The 17,144-nt window shown below is 38.9% G+C and overlaps 1 protein-coding gene across 1 annotated transcript; it reads right to left on the reverse strand.

Moving 5' to 3' along the window:
• LOC106948466 (ribonuclease P protein subunit p25-like protein) lies at positions 1–2,275 on the reverse strand. Its single transcript, XM_015034152.1, has 2 exons — positions 1,894–2,275; positions 1–1,723 (listed from the first exon to the last, which is right to left on the reverse strand). Exon 2 carries the CDS (start codon positions 1,387–1,389, stop codon positions 550–552), a length of 840 nt encoding a protein of 279 aa, XP_014889638.1. The 5' UTR covers positions 1,390–1,723; positions 1,894–2,275; the 3' UTR covers positions 1–549.
• Between the last annotated feature and the right edge of the window lie 14,869 nt (positions 2,276–17,144).

The raw sequence follows: 17,144 nt of genomic DNA on the forward strand, positions 1-17,144 counted from the left end.
CTTAATTTGGAAAGAAAATGTTTATTTTTGTGGGAAGATTGATAGTCAGACAAACTAAAATGGTACATTTTCTCATTTGTTATACCACCAATATTTTCGGTTTATTTCTTTTACAAAATTGTATTTATTTATTTATTCATTTGAAAAGCTCAGTTTCAGAGTACTTATGAACAAAAGGTTTTCATACCAAGAAGTAGTTTTTTCCACAACTCAAACATAGTTGACTTAGGCAATCAATGGCTTCATTTTGATGTTGTCATTGTGGGATATGACTGCATTCGGCATCACACAGTAAAAGCACACATTATCACAGTTGTGATGTCGGAGGCCATAAATCTGTTCTGTGAATGCTCTTTGTACAGAAGCAAGCTTTTCAATCTCAGTCAAACTGACCTACTGAGGCTTGAATTTGGGATTCAGTTCTTCTAAGAAAGCACTGTTCTAACTGAGTGAATGTTCTGATTGTCTCAGCATTGTGCTAGACTGGAGTGCAGTGCCAAATGAACTTTGCTGATTCAATCCTCTCCACTGTGACAAGGGTTTAGCCAGTCAGTTAGGAGGAAGGACTGAGACTCCTTCCTCCAAGCACAGCTTCTTACAGTGAGGGAAGCCGCTGCATGGCAATTGTCCAAGAGGTCTCTTGTATGTTGTTTGTGCTGAAGGCTCAGTCCCTGCTCTGTCCTCCCACAATGCACTTAGAGCCTCTGGAGGCTGATAGCCTGGCTCTTGTGGATCCAGAGGATCCTTAGAAAGAAGGATGCTGATGGAAGGTACAGTCCTGTGCACCGTCATCTCGGATGCCGCCCCCTGGTTGCTCTCCCACACTTCTTTCACCACTTTGTACCTTAGCTTGGTCATCTGATGCAGGCAGCCCACTTTTCGTTTCATAATCTCAGCACAGGTGATTGTCTTTGTGACCGCGCGACCTGACCCAGTAAAGATGACCTGCCTGAGCCCGGCAACTATTCCGCCTGCAGCACTTCCAGTCTTTTCTCCTTGCATCCGAGCCATAGCAAATCCCATTAGGTTGCGAATCTTGCTACCCTCTTTGACACGCATCTCCAGCACCCCAGAAGCCAGACCTGGAAAGGGACAGGGGCTGTCCTCCTCAACGCGGCCAACTTTTTTGAAACCTTCCTGGCCTAGTTTAACTGCTGTTGGAGAAGCTGGCAACACTGAAGGTTTTAGCGGATTAGAATCACTGTTGAACACTGCTGGCTGCATTACAGCGCTTGTGTAAGTTTGACCCTGATAAAAGGGGCACGTCCCCTGGTTTACTCCATTGGCAGTTTGGTTTGGTCTCTTTACCTCCAGTCCTGGTTGGGGTTTGACATTGTTGTTAGCCAAGCACTGGTTATGGCCACTGAACACTCCACATCCCGTAAACATTTCTGCAGTCCGTTGTGCGTCAACGAATTGTTAGTCCAGACACACGCGTCTCCCCCATAGAGTACACCATAACATAATTTTCTTATGCACTTGGCAGTTCTGTTTCCTTCCAGTCAACAACTGTAAAGTTTTAAGACTTCATATAAGAAATATTACTCACTCCCCAAGAGCTCTATCAACAAAGTCTTTAATGTCCCCTCTCAGAGAAAGCTGGAGAAATAAGATAAACGCCTGACTGATGAATTAAAAACACTGTTGGGACCTTTCAAGATGTTCTTTAAAGAGCTGCTCATTTTCAAACCATCAATGTCTTTTCGGAACGTGTTCCAGATTCCTATGAAAAGACAAAGAAAAAAAACACTGGAAGGTAAAATTAGCCTTTCCTTCTGCTACATGTATTACTAGCAATTGTATCTTAATTTCTGCACATACTACAGTGTTCTTCGAGTCTTCTTTAACAAAACTTTTTAAAAGAGAAACTCAAAGCTCTTATCAGGACTCCACCTTTTTCTTTCGTGGTCCAATCCAGCGCTGATGAGTCTGCCCTGCTGATCATCTTCTCTTCATTTCAGAAGTGACCTCTGGGATAGTTTGTATTTTTCTTTTCCACTTATTCCTCAAGACTTCTGAATTATGCTCCTCCAGCTCAAGTTGGTCTGTCTTTCCTCTCCACGTGCCCACTCTGGAATCCGCTGCAGCTGAGACCAGGGCTGCACAGGGGTGTGCAGCTCGGGTGTAGTCCCCAGAGTTGTATCTTGTCTTCAGTGATGCTCTGGGAAGTCTGCTCTGTTCCCTACAAAGAGACATAAGGGACAGGAGCTGCCTCACAAATGCTCACAGGAGGAGTGTCTGTGTGGCTGAGGGGGAGCAAGAGGGGAAGGGGAGACAGCCCTCTTAAAGGCGCAGGTCTTTTCATCTTTTAGACGAACACCCTCCCCTCCACAACTGAAGCCTGCCATCTGAGGGAAAAGAAAAGGGAAGGGCTACTGCGTCCCTTTAAAACCTGGAATGCAGATCCCCGGCAACTTTGTCAATCTCTTTAGAGGACGTTCCAGTGTTTAATGTACATGACTGATTAAACCTGAGTTCTGAAATAGAGAGTCAGTCAAGCTTTAAAAATGCATTTTCAGCTGTGAAACAATGAATTAAATTAGCTGTGTTATAATTGAAAACATCCTTCAAAGGGCTGCTGAAAGTCAGCAGCATTAAATTGCACTGTACTTAGGCGTTATCCTGTTAGATGTTTGTGGCCATTTCAATTTACATAATGCAACATTAATAGCTTCATTGTTGGGGCAATCAAGTGGCGCGGTAAAAATGTCTGTCTCTTAACGCATGGATTGTTATATTGTCACAAGCTGGGGGGAGCCCTTGTGATCAAGGACACAAGGACCACAAAAAGCAAGGAAGCATGACTGCCATGCTCAAGGTGCTGTAATCGTAACCGTTATCATTAGGCTGGCAAGTGAAAAGATAGCGCTGACAGGTGAAGTAATAAGTGTCCTAATGGACTTTCTGCCACCAGTGGAGGGCGCTGGCTCGCACCCTACTGTTCCGAGCCGAGCCTCGACAGCTGTGCCGCTGCCCTGTTCAGCCCAGTCTCCCGGTCGACAGGTGGATTTGTTTTTGTGTGTGACTGACAGATAAAAGAATGAGTAAAGACAGCCCACTGAGGCTGAACCTATAAGGCTGAGAGAGAGAAACAGACAAGTCCTAACTACTCTCTGCTCTGTACATCCCCTGGTGTACGCACAGTATAAACTCACTGTGACTTTCTCGGTCCATGATATGAGCCTAATTCACACTGGCATGTGTATTATATTGGATCTCTATGGTAATCAAGGAAAAAATAAGGAAACCCCCCAAGTCCCACAGCTAAAGTGGAAACCTCTTTTATTAGCGGAGCCTGAATTTAACCAGAAGATGTGTAGATTTGTTAGATCTGTTTGAATGATTTACTGTTTTTTTGTTGTTGGTAAATTCATTTATGTAAGACAGCGGTGCTATTCATCTCTGAAAGCATTCCAGGCTCTGCATGAGACAGGGTAACAAATGTCTGTCTTTTTCTTGCCTTTTTGTAAGCTAAAAGGAAAGAGGGAGAAAGAAGACAAGAGGAGGAGGGGGTGTCTGTCGCACTCACCACTAAAGTGATCATTCTGTTGTTTGGGAGAAATTACCCTCATCAGTCATACAGAGATGCACAGCTGCCTAAGGGGATCTGGTAATGTTACTGCATAATAAACTGTGTTTATGTGTGCACACATATGTGTATGTTCAAAATGACAGAAAGAAGGCATGAAAGCCGTGGAAAAAGACAACGGGCAAAAGAAATCTAATTTAAACAGAGGGAGGTTAAAAATGATGCCCTCTAATTATTGCTTTTTTTTCCTATTACATGACGTTTGGGTATTATTTCACGGATTAGGCTTAGGAAACTGTTTTCTTGTGGGAATGGGATGAATCACATGGTGGTTTCTGCTGCAGAAAATATGTTTTCTTCCGTTTCGATGAAATAATTGTGAAACTCTTTGAAGCCGAAACATGTGAAAGTGCAGCGTATCGACCTTTGTAAGAGGAGCCTTTTTCCTTTAAGTGCCTTCATTTAATGATGGGTTGAGATGGTGCTCATGCTTGGTCACCCAAGTTTTTACACCTCCTTCACATTTCTGGCCTCTGCCCCCGTAGCTCTCTAAGCACTTACTCTTCACTTTATCTGACCTTGGTTGGCATTTGTGACAATCTTGGAATTCTCTCCAGCAAGCTGACTCCACTGTCGTCGTTCATCAACCACCTTCGGCTTTTTCCTTTTACCCCTCTAGGATTTAAGTAAAGAAAACCATTTGTTCGGAAAAGATTTGACAAATACGAATGGCTTTTTTTTTTCCCATGCCTCCTGACTTTGTATTTCGGGCGTCTGAAATGGATGATGTTGTAAATTATTAGGCTTCAAACTATTTGTAGCATCGCTGCAGAGTCGAGTTGTAGCAGCTTGTTGTGCTGCACGTAACCACAGTGTCTCACTGTGACAGCCGGTCTCTCACTTTACGTTAACTGCAAGTGTTTTCACGGTCATCAACCAATGGTGGCCTGGAGGCTGTCATTTCACTCTGTGTGGAGCTCGCCTGCAGCTCGGTTCTGCCCCACAAACTCACAGCCGGCCCTTGTGGGGTGGGGGACTGTGGAACATCCACACACACACACGCATATGCACAAGCTCACATGCACGCTCACGCATGCACGCGCTCTCACACAAACTTTATACTCAGCATAAGGCAAGCTGTTGGAGCAATTACAGAAACATGACAGAACACGATGAAGCAGGCCCCACTATCAAAAAGGAAATAGAGTGAGCGGAGGAAAAATGATGACGCCATTAATAACGGCAGAGCTCAGAGGCTCGCGGGAAAGAGGGGGTGGATGACCCTCTCTTTGATTTCCCTGTGACAGCACTTTGAGGTGCAAATGGTTATGTTTGTGTTAGTCTGTTAACGTTTAAATTGGCATGTTTTTCATGTCAAAAGCAAGAACACTGGCAAACAAACAATGCATAAATTGGCGTTTTTGCTGTCACTCAGACTTCTGTTATTTGGGCAAATGACTGATAAGTCTCTCCAATCCTCCATCTCAAGCCACTCATGCGTCTCCATCTCTTGTCCTCCAGCTGCTGCTTTATACAGTCAGTGCTGCAATGCAGATGTGTCACACATAGGGCCAGGAAACTTTCACTGAAGATGTTTTTGGAAAAAAACATGACAGACACAAGGGAGGGGGCATGAAAGAGCCACAGGTAGGAGGCGGCAGAAAATGATGCAATTATACAGGAAAATATTAATTTATAAATAAATAGTACTACCTGAAACAAATGGATAGAAAGTAGCGAAAAAAAGAAGAAAATGACGGAAGCATTTGAACTTAGCTGTAATAGTGTTTCAAAGCAGTTGCACCTTAAAGCAAATGTTTGGATTTCTTTTTATAGGCTCACTCTGATACAAACGTGAGGATTTCTGCCTGCACATTTAATTGAAATAGGAGACGTTTAACCATATTGGCTCATGCTTTTAGGTTTGCTTCATTCACAGACATTTTTGATTAATTGTACTATCTTTAATTTCCGGTGGCGGTGGCATTTAAAAACAGCATGTGTTTATTGCTCGTGTTTTGTCTGGCCTCAGGGTGAAAGTTAATGGACTTGATAAAAAAATGTTTTGATCAATTACATTAAGAATTAATTTGCCGTGTTATAATGAATGCACAAAGCTAATGAAAGCCTCGGAGGTCTTCCTGAATATTGCAGATTTAAACCAATTTCTGTGTATTTATAGATGAGCCACTAAACATACCATAATACGTAAAGTATGGGTTGCTCATAAGGATTCCAAAGCAACCAGAACTGTTTGGTTCTGGTTGTGTTTTCATTGTTGGTTTAAACCTAATCTAATCAATCTAATCAAGAGTTCTCTATGCTGTCAATGTATTTTTTAATTTTGATTAACCTTATTATTTTCATTCTAGAAAGCTCTGTTTGGAACATTGTCAATTTTTATTGTATTTGAAGTAAATAAAATGATCTAAGTTGTAATGATTAAATCTATTTAGCTTGACTGATTGTCTGGTTTAATATTACACATTGGTTGGCAAGAAACAGTTTCATTTTATATGACTGTTTAAATAGCTCACTCTATTCAGATTTAAGGAGATCTCATATCTAAATCTTTCTTCTACATAAGAGATTTGACAGCAAAATAATTACAGTCATATTTGACTTAGACTAAGATGAAAATGTGAAATTCCACCCAATTGTGAAAAATACCTGAGCTTTGTTAACATATAACTTGTTTTCTCCTTCACCTGAGTTGTAAATTTGTGCGTAAACATGTTCAGACCCAAGAGGTTTCATCTCGAATATTACAACTGATCATTTTAAGCTTCTCTTACATCGGGACTCAGGTTTGTTCATAGCAATTCAGACTGATCCGTTACCAGCAATTGATTGATTATGTCTTTGGGTAAAGCTTTTTTTGGGCTTCCATACCAAATGTGGCAACAAATCCACTTAGCTTTAAAATAAACACATTTCCATAGCATGCTTCGAACAACACTGGAATGTGCCTGGCTCAAAGACAAAATTTGTTGAAATCTGTGATGTTACAGATAACAATGGAGCTCAGAGATTCAAGATATCTACTAAATTGCTCTAGTCTGAACAAAGAAAAATCGGTGTGGAAGGAGAGTTTCTTCACAACCTCCATGCTGCTCTCTGATACATTGAATTTCATTATAAATTTCTCTCCATCTTTGTTTCACTATAGCAAGTTTGCTTTTATTGTTAGTTTTAGTGCAGTAAAAACACAGCCTTGCAGATAAAACATATCAATTATCTATTTGTAACTTTGAAAATGCTGTTTTTTAAATCAACCTGAAAACTTATTCTTAATGGTTTTGTTAGTTAAGCAAACATGATTTACCTTAAGGAAATCCAGCAGCTACCTTAACTTCAAATACTTTGGGTATTTTACCTTTTCGGTTTATTATCTCTTGTCTTTTTCCATCACAGTTAATGTAAACACAACTACGTTGTGCAATTATAAAATATCTTGTGAAGACATCACTTCCTGGGAAATTGTTTTTAGGGATTTGTAAAATGTGTAATCTTTGGAGTCATTTGAGAAATATTGCAACCCATAAACATGTGAGAAACAATTACACTGCAGTCAAGATATTTTAGCTTCAATTATAGTTTGGTGACTTTTTGATGTACATCTTGAATACCCTATGAAATGTATTGTAATTTTTGTTGTTGTTGTTGTTGTTTTGTTTGTTTGTTTGTTTTCTTTCATTGTGAGTTCTTCCCCATAAACTGGATTCTTGAGATCTGAATTTTGAGACTTTGGGATTTTCTAACAGGAACCAGAAGTCAGGACTGACCTTCAAGTTTAGATTGGATTGTTTTCTGAATTTTCTGCCTTACCAAGTCAATGCAGATTTTGTATCAGTGTCACATTTGTGCAGTATATATGGTGCCTATAAGTCCCAATGCTCATGCAATGGAATATTTTAACATGTCTAAAAACGTAAAGCAGCCTAGCTTAACTAGAAATCAACTACGTGCTACAGAATTAGGTGTGTAGAAAGAAAATTATGAAGTAAGTTTTTCTTAAAGTAATGTATCTTCATACATCATTGAAATGCAAGGCAGGTATGCATAGTGTGATGGTAATGATATTAGCTTGTGACTATTCTGTTTGCTACATTTTAAGCTAATCTTAATAAGACCAACACTGTCCCAACCGTAAAGTAATTAAAATTTTTCTTATCTATCCAATTGGTGCAGAAGACCCAATACTAAAGCTAGAGATTAAGTAGATAGTTTTTTTTTTCCCGTTGGTGAGCGCAATAACATTGCTTTCATTAAGTCTGCAGGATAAGATAATCGTGTCAAATGTTTTAATTGAAACTGCCCTAGAAGATCTAAAAAAAAAAAAATCAAAAGATCCTTTGTTCCCAAAGCGTTCAAAATGTAATCCATTTGCTTTTCAGGAAAACATAAATGAGATTTATGTTGAACAGCAGTCTGTAAGGCCAGCTTGTATTCAAGGTCTGAATACAAGGTAAGCTTGCATAACTTGTGTAAACTGTTTATGTCCAATTCTTTTTTTTTCTGTTTGTTTGTTTTAGAAATGAACATCATGCAATGTGTTCCAGACTGACGAGTATCAATTAATTTGTGCCTTGTCTGTTTTTAAATGTATTTAGATTTTGCTTTTTGAGATTGTTTAATATGCTTCATATTAGCTGACAGATTATATTGAAGTTATTTACTGATTGGAGAATAGTAGTCAGGTCTGGGTTTGACTAGCAAAAATGTGGTAAATTATAGTTAAATCACCTTTAACTTAACAAGGGGGCAAGTTGGTTTGGGTAACTTATTCCCTTAATAAATTACATTATAATGTAAAAACAAAAAAACAATACTTCCATTTAGTCAGCCTTTCTTTCTCAGATTAAAATTTTGCTTGATGGTGAATCATTAAAGTATTGACCAAAAAGCAGATACCAAAAAAAATAAAAAATAATCTGTAATTGAGCGAATTTTGAATACTTATTCATTCCAAATTAACAAGTTAGCAGAATCTTGACTCTACTGCTTGCGAGCTTTCAGCTGATTACTCCGGATGTTTGTTTACATCAAGCATAAAAACAGATGCAAAATAAGAGGCCACTCTTTCCTTAATTTAGGAATGCCTAATAAAGTTAATCAATATTTACCCAGTGTGTAAAAAATGTAAAATCTTACAGTTGGTTAATGGTAAAGTTTTGACTGTTACTTTGACCATATTTTTTGTTTAATGTTGGACCCTAACCCAACCTAATTGACAACAGTGAACTCAATCATTGGCTTTTCAACAGGAACATGAGGAGAGAGTGTGTCTGTTTGTTTCCCCTGCTCTCTCTGTCACTGAGTTTCCAGATGGCCATGCTCCTCTGTATTCAACTGTTCATAGCCCTAAACTTCCTAGTGCACACATTTGCATCAGGTCAAAGCACAATCTGACACGCTAGGGGAGGAAGAACTAATCCAACCCAGCATGCCATGAAAATACTCTATTCAAATCCCTGTTTTTACTTTATCTACTAATTTATTTATAAAAAGAAAAACCGAGAGGGTGATTTGGCTAAGAGAACATAGTAAAGAGATACATGCAGATCAGGTACTGTGTGTCACAGAGTCATTCGTTGAGTCGACCTGTATAAAGATCCTGTTCAGGTCTCTTGCTTGATGACTGATGTTAGAAAACACAGCGGTTAACTTTACAGGATATGTTCAGAGGTCTGTGGAAGTTTTATTCTGCATTTAATTGCATCAGTGAGCAATCATTCTCTGCCCTACAAATCTTTGGTAAAGCTCTGCTTTACAATAGAACCATAATTGCAGGAGTTTAATTGCCTGCCAATGCTCTGCTCCCACTGCCTGCTTGCATTGAAGAGCCCAATAATTAGAAACAGGGAGGAATTACGTGGCAATTTTGTCTTGGCAATTATCATAATGCAAAAGAAGTGCCATTAGTATTGTTAGTCCCACAGTACATAATCCTTTGACACTGTCAAGTTCCTCTTCTGGCTGCTGGGTACAACAACTCTTGATTTCCCTGTAGCCTTTGCACTCCCCCAGTCTTAATTTTATTCATCAGCTATTCGGGCCAGTTGGTACATTTTGAGTCAAACTAGCAGACTGAACACATCCGTGCCTGGAGGGCTGGGAGGATTAGAAGTTGAGCATTAACACTTTCATTTAAAGGTATATAAATTGGGTGTTAATCCTCTTCTGCCTTGTCAACCATGAAATTGTGTTTGATTTAGCTGAAAAAATAACACAGTTGACAGGAACTTTATTTGCCTCACACTGGTCTTACATTGTGATTGAGCAAAGTACAATGTGGTTTGGTTTTTTGCTAATTTAGAAGTACCGTTTAATATAGCTCCATGTATCTTACAGCCAGGGTCCATTTAGCTCAAAAGCTAAATCTTTTTTTTTTTAGTTCTTGAAGCTGCTTTCCTGCTTACAACTAAAGCAGTTTCTTTTTGTGTAATGTTATAAAAAATGCAATTTGTTCTCTTCCAAGTTTCTTCTGTTTGTTCCTTTTGGGACTCATGTAAAATCGACTTTTTTGAGCTTTAATTCATGTTATAATGTCATTCTCTCATAAAACACATACCTGGAGTGTTGCTTTAGATTATTTCACGAATGTTTGGAAAATCCTTGAATCTCTCATGGCAGTCAGTAAAGGATTGCTTGTTCTAACTGACATATCATATAAACTACTTTTCAGTCAGCTCCTAGGAATGTAATGGCATAATCTGTAATGATGCCTTAGGTGAGTTTGGTTATGAGGAGTTTCCAAAAATCAATATTTTACTAATTTTAGGTCCCAGTTTGAACACATGCACCATAAATTAACTTTTTTTCTTTGCCCCCTGAGCCCTGGCTGTCTTGCAGTGTACATGCATCTATTAGCGTCTTCTTAACTACAGAATGTGTTTGGTAATTTAATAAATATTTTTGTAGTGAAATGTTCACTTTGTAAATGGTCCCTCACCACCTTGCTCAGTATCAGCTGCTCTTGAAAACTAATTTTATTTGTAGTTCTCTGAGGATAGTCTCTTCAATTAAAAAAATGTCATGTGTTGTACTGTCCAGTTAACAGCAGTACAACAAAGATGTATTTCTCCCAGTCTGTCTTGTACTTTTATCCATGTTGCACGTTTTTCTCTTTGCAGGATAAGCAAACATTTTCACTCATTGATCCAACGAGTCAGCTTACTGACTGGCAGCAGAATGAGCAGTGCTCACAAAAGGGAATGTACTGGAGTAAGCAGAATATTAAAATCAGACGAAGAGTGGGGCAGGTGATGTATGGTTGTCATATGCCACAAACCAGACATGGTCTGCATATTTGCTTAACAATGGCCGGGCACACTGGAGTATTCCTAAATGGGAAACTACACATTCTAAACAAGTTCAAATAGTTGTGACTATCAATATTTTGAAGTAAACTTTCACACAAAAAAGCCTGAAGTCACTTATAATAACAGGATTTGGCAAATGTTTCTAGCCATGTTCATGACACGTAGTGTTTTCTGCAGCCACACACCATCAGTAAACCTAATGAAGAACAAATATGAACTAGAGGCTTCATCCTTTGATTGGATGCAAGTCAACCAATTTGTAAATTGTTGACTTACAATTTACAACAAAATAGGAAAACCAATTGGGAAACTGACTGTGACATGCTATTTTGTAGTAGATAAACTAAATTTTATGAGAGTTTCAATAATTTTCAGTCTAAGCCCCCTCAATACAGGAATATCTTATTCTAAACCATTGGGTTTTTTTTTTTACAAGGAGATATAAACTGTACTAATTAAAACAAGACATACAAATAAAAAACAAGATAAGAAAACCACTAAAACATCAATGCAATTTTGTGTTCCATCATAAGAAAAACGGGGCTTTTTAAAAATTTTGCTTGCAAGCTAATTTGCAGTTTTCTGAATCTTTTCTATGCTTAGCACCACGCTTCGAATGTGAGTTGTACATATTCAGCATTGTCATAAAACCTTTGGGCGTGTTACCAAAATTTGCAGGGATTTCTTGCACCCCAATGTACAAATGTTGAAACTTGTCACACATGGCTTGATTAAACAGACAGTAGAGCGAATTGAGTTATGAAATCCACATTAATAAAACTGATTTGCTGCAAGTCTTTCATTTTGCAGTATAAAACATTGACATTTGAAAGAAGACAGAGAAGAGGCAAAAAACAAAACTTATTAGAGCAATTTTTTTACCATCCTCAACTGCACAATGCACAATTTTAAATCTCTCATGGAAGCGCCAGAGTGATGCAGATCGTAGAGGGTTTGCATGACCTGTTTGTTTACTGAGCTAACTGCATTAGATGAGGCAGTTTAGTAGCAGGGTATTATCTCTGAGTGGAAAACAAAAAGGGGCTAATACTCAGCTGAATAATGAAGAGAAAATGACTTTGAGAATCAGGAAGTCCTTCGCCATTAAGGGTGAACAAGTCTCTGCGGCTCTCAGGCAATCAAGCAATGGGGTTTACAAAAGATTTTAATTTGAATGCATTATCCAGAGTCCTTACCGACCAAAAGGCAGGCAATTGCTTTGACAAAAGATACGCACTGATAAGTTTGAAGGTCAGCAAGCTGCTCCAGCTGAGATATCAGCAGCTGGTGTGTTGCACTACACTTTGCATACAATAAAATATGTTGTGAAGTAAAATGCATGTACAGATTAGGGGGTGGCTAAGTGATACAAACACTTTTAAACATTTAAAATGAGTGTGCTATAACTGTTTTTACACTCCAGGAAAGTTTGTAATAGGTAAAATGGTTCTACTCCATCATACAGTCAAAACTCTCACAGCTTAAAAATTCCAAATCCCAAGAACCGGAAGAGCTAATGAGGCCCTGTGTTGAGAATAAAAGGGGGATTAATGAACAACACAGTCTGAAGAGACAGGGCTCGTCCAAACCCCCCAAACTGTATGCATATACTAGGTGAGAATATTCTGAGCCTTTCACATGTCACCGCAGTATTGAATGGACGGTGCTGCGCTCAGAGGAGCATTCTGCTGATGGAATCAAAACCCCTTTCACAGATTCAAATGAGGTGCACTCAGCTGTGATTGGTATTGGAAAAGCATTTGTCGGAACAGAGGCTCACAGAAGGCTTCTTAAATACAAGGCAATCACAGTGTCTAACGTGGAGATGAGGCAAGAGGTGTGCCTGGACTGCAGAGTGGAAAACAGGACAAAGGATTATGATGGTAATAAGCAGTAAACCAAAACAAAGTCATCCCCTGATCCCTCATTCTCTCTCTCTTGCCTGTACTGTCTCTGTATCTCTCTCAGCCTTAAATCCTCTCACTCTCTCTCTCAGTCCTTTTTCCTCTCTGTTTTTCTGCATCACACTCACCACATATTGACGGGGCCCATTTTTCCACTGCGCCCAAACTACAATTTAAAACTCATTTCTCATTATTTGCGGTGAATCCTTACACATACAATTTCTAATCTGTCGAATGATGTGATGGAAACCAGCAGAAGCACAGGTTTTTTTTTGTTGTTGTTTTTTTATTTTATGTGGGGGCCTGACTCGTACACCTACACGCAATGTCAACTCTTCCACACCCGGCTGGCCATATTTTATTATGGGCGTCAGCAAATCTGCATGCTGTCATCTACAAACCCTTGTGGTTATGTTCCCCCCGCCTTCCCCCCACAACTCCCACCCAGCCCAACTTCAGCTAAGCTTCTGGCATACAGAGTAAAAGTATTTTACATTCCAGTGAAAATGCGGAAGTGCAAATCAGAAACTCTTTCCATCGCACAAGCTTTAAGAGATACCCTCATGTGACAGACCTGAGATATGGGATCCGTGGGCCTACATATAAAAGATAAAATGGTGGAGGATGTGCTTGGGTGGCTGAGTAGGGAGACAGTTTACAAACCTCTAATTTGGCTTCTTTAATGAAAGGTTGTCAGGACTATACTATATACCAAAATGGCTTTGCTCTTACATTTTCTAAACACAAGTGTTTGGATGTGTGAGAAGAGAGAGAGTCAGAAAGGGGGCAAAGGATAGAAGAAGCCATTATTATGCCTGCAACAACAGTGGTTGGCAGCGGAGAAAAGAGAAGAAAGGAGCAAGGAAGATTGTGTCTGGAATTGTCCAAGTGTAGCAGTAGTGGTCCTCACTCAGTTTATCAGTGCCACAGCAGAGCATTTTCCTCCCATCTATCTGCCCAGTGACTACTCTTCCACCCTCTCAGAGCAGGCAAAAACACTTGGTCTCCTACCATGGCTGGCTCAACACAATCAACAACTTTTTTTTTTTATATCCCTTCCACCTACCCAGCTTGCGCTATCATTTCACTTAAGATCACTCTGTCTAAATGCTTTTTCTCCTTTTTTTCCATTGCTCAATGCCTTCATATTTGTGCAGAGAGCTGAAAAATTGCTATGCTTCACCTCCTCTATGCACTCCATTTCCAACTTTTCACTTAACACCCGGTCTGGGTGTAAACACCATACCATACCTAGTTACTGCTAGGATTTTAAACTCAAGAGTGTGTGGATTTTTTTCCACGATGAGATTCAACACTTGTGTAGCTTTTGTCATAACTGACTGAAGACCTCACTTGTCTTTGCTTTTGCTCAACATAATATTTAGACCACATTCTTCATCTAAACATGTTACTTTGTGTCACATCTTCAGGTCGGAGTGCAGATCTAATATGAGTTGCTGACTCTCACAGCTCTGAAGAAACAGTAGGCAGGTGCGATTACCCACAGCTGCAGCTCGTCACTCATCAGGAAGCAGCTCAGAAGCCAAATTACGTGGTAAACTGGCTCCTTAGCTGCTGAGATATTTGTTTTCTCTAGTCCTCTCTTGTTGCTCCTTTTTCTTTAATTCTAGATCTTCCTTGAGTTGGTCCTCTGGTCCATCCCTTGTTCTAGTGACTTTTAAAAGCTGGATGCACCTTTGCTCCAAGACGCCTGATATAAATGGCTGAATTTCCTCATCAGCCATTCAACTCTGCAGCAGCCTGGTAATGAACCATTTATTTGACATGAGGTATGTTAGAGAAGGATGCATCTAAAAGCTGCAGCATGGTAGCACTAGAGGACAAGATTTGAACACCCTTGAGCTAAAGACCAACTACAAAAAGAATCAAATTCAACAACAGAAAGCAACTAAGAACTCAATTTAGTAAACAATTTAAGAAATGACAAAAACTATAAAATAATCATAGTGCAAAACAATCAAAATACAGGAACAAACTGAGCAACAAAACAGAAAAATTCTTATATCATGACTCTAAACAGGAATAACATTTTGTTCAGCGGGCATGCTTACATTCAAAGTTAATTAAATTTTCCTAGTACTTAATCAGATCTATTGACTGCTTCACAACTAAAGATAAAAAACAATTGATTACCTTTTAATTACTTGCTATTTAATTACAACATTTTTAAACAACCTGTTTTTAGCCCTTTCCCTTTTTCTCATTACTTGCCACTGAAGCAGAACTCATATACATATTAGCAGAGAAAATACCTAAGATTTAATTTTAAGCAAATTTGCTTCAGACATACTCAATTGTGTTTTCTTCCTGTGGGTTTGTGGCATTTATCAAAATCATAAATACAGGTAAAAATGTAATAAATATTAAAATTAATAATATATAATTTTAGCAGCAGGAAGAACAATTGTTGGTTTTCTCAATTAATTAAAATTCAGAAGGAAGTATTGAAAAGTGAAAGCTGCAAATTACGATAACAGTAGAACAGTTTTTGTTTGAAATATTAATGTTAATGATATTGTGATATTTTTTTCCCAGGTTTGTTACACAATGACAATGTCATACCTGCTCATGCCTTGATATAAATAACTTTTGTGTCAATCCCCAGACAGAGAAAGAGACATTATATTATGTATTTTAAAACTATATTGGTGAAAGTATGAATATGAGAAAGGAATCAATCTGAAGATTCCTGTTGGAGAACGTTAAATTTAGCCTGACTTTGAAAGAAACTCAAAGAATTTATATCCTGACAAGACGTATGCTCTAAATTAAAATCTTACTGAGAAAATTTCACAACTTTCAAAGTCAGAAGTTGTAGGGGTTTTTTTTTCTCAACACCTCTTCAAAAACATTTTTCTTACATTTTCTGTAAAGCAGTTACTCAAGATATTGACAGTCAGCAAAAGTTATTTTAAAAAGTAGTTGACAGAAAAATGTTTTCTAGTGTGAAGGAAAATGTTCAATATTTAAGTGACAAATCCAAAAAGGTGGAACATATAAAAAGTAAAAAACAAAAACCTGAAGGAGCATTTGTAAAAGTCTCCTTAGATGTGAATTATCAATGCTGCTGCGCACAGCAGCAGACTAAAACAAACAAAACTGAGTGTGATGAGCTTGGGTGGATAATTGATCAAGTTGAAATTACCAATGGATTTGTGTAGAACTCTCACCTGAAAATCCATTGTGCTCCGGGTCATCTGCGAGGAATCGTAGATGTACGAAGCATGGTGAAAAGGGTTAGAGAACACAGTGTTAATAATATATTTACACTCCAAGCCCCTTTCCATTGATTTCCATTCATACCGTGAAAAAAACAGGAATGCAGCACCTTCCAGAGGACTTCTGAGAGTTAGAATCAGTAAAGGCATTTGAACAATGACAGATAACTGCATATGAAGTGTATTGGTGCATTTTACGTGTTCATGTCTGGCATTTATGGAGACCTAACAGCACATAAAAAACTTAATAAAAAGAGTCAATCATATGCAATCCAGGGAAACATGTAAGACTGTGACTGGTGTATTTCCACTCGTGAGCTAAAAGGTAATTTGAGTTATGTTCAGTATCTTAAAGATGGCTTCTTTGTGACAAAAAAAATAATAATAATAATCAAAGCTAAAAAAAAAAAGACCTACAAACTACAAAAGCCAAACCTTGAGGCTCTTTATCTTGAGAAGGCAGCAATATGATATAGTGATTACCTTTTACTAAAGCTTTTACTAAATCTTTTATGACACATGTAATCCATCTTGTTCAAATAAATATGATTCACTTAAATTGCTATTAAATTATTCAGTTCTTAATGTCTTTTGTGCAGTAATTTTGTGTGTGTGTTCATTGTGGCTCCCTTTCAACCGCACCTCCTTCTCACCATATGTTTGTGTGTGTTTATCACTGCCGCACTGTCTGCCTGCCCTTAAAGAGGCTGTGAATGATCTTATTTAGTGCACGCTGATTGCCGCTTTAACCTGGCGGCCACGCTGGCTGCTGCTGCATTAATAATCGGGGGAGTCGGGAGAGCTGCCGTGGCCCCGCACCTTGTTCGCCGCTCGCTCTCTCCCCTTTCTATCTCCATGGTACCAAGAAAAGAGCCAGCAAACAGCAGGGGAAGTGTGGCGGAAAATTACAGTCTTCACATGCCAGCCAGTAAGACAGCCTCTGCTGCTGTTCGGTGGGGGCCAGTGCTGGGTGAAGAAGACAGTGGGAATGGGAGGACGTTGTGTATAATGCCTGTGTGTGTGGTAGAGTGATGTTGTGTGACTTGACATGTGCTTTCCACTACTTTTTGTCCAGTGTTTGAGTTAAGGATCTGTGAGCCTTTCTTGTTACAGAGGCTAGTATTTTAGACTTCCAGGTTTGGGGGGG

This window comes from Poecilia latipinna, unplaced genomic scaffold (assembly GCF_001443285.1).
Source record: "Poecilia latipinna isolate Pla-1442-1.1 unplaced genomic scaffold, P_latipinna-1.0 Scaffold289, whole genome shotgun sequence".
NCBI lineage: Eukaryota > Metazoa > Chordata > Actinopteri > Cyprinodontiformes > Poeciliidae > Poecilia > Poecilia latipinna.

What these genes read in the sequence shown, in the direction of transcription:
- LOC106948466 (XM_015034152.1), bottom strand. Translation starts at nt 1,389, where the DNA reads ATGTTTACGGGATGTGGAGTGTTCAGTGGCCATAACCAGTGCTTGGCT.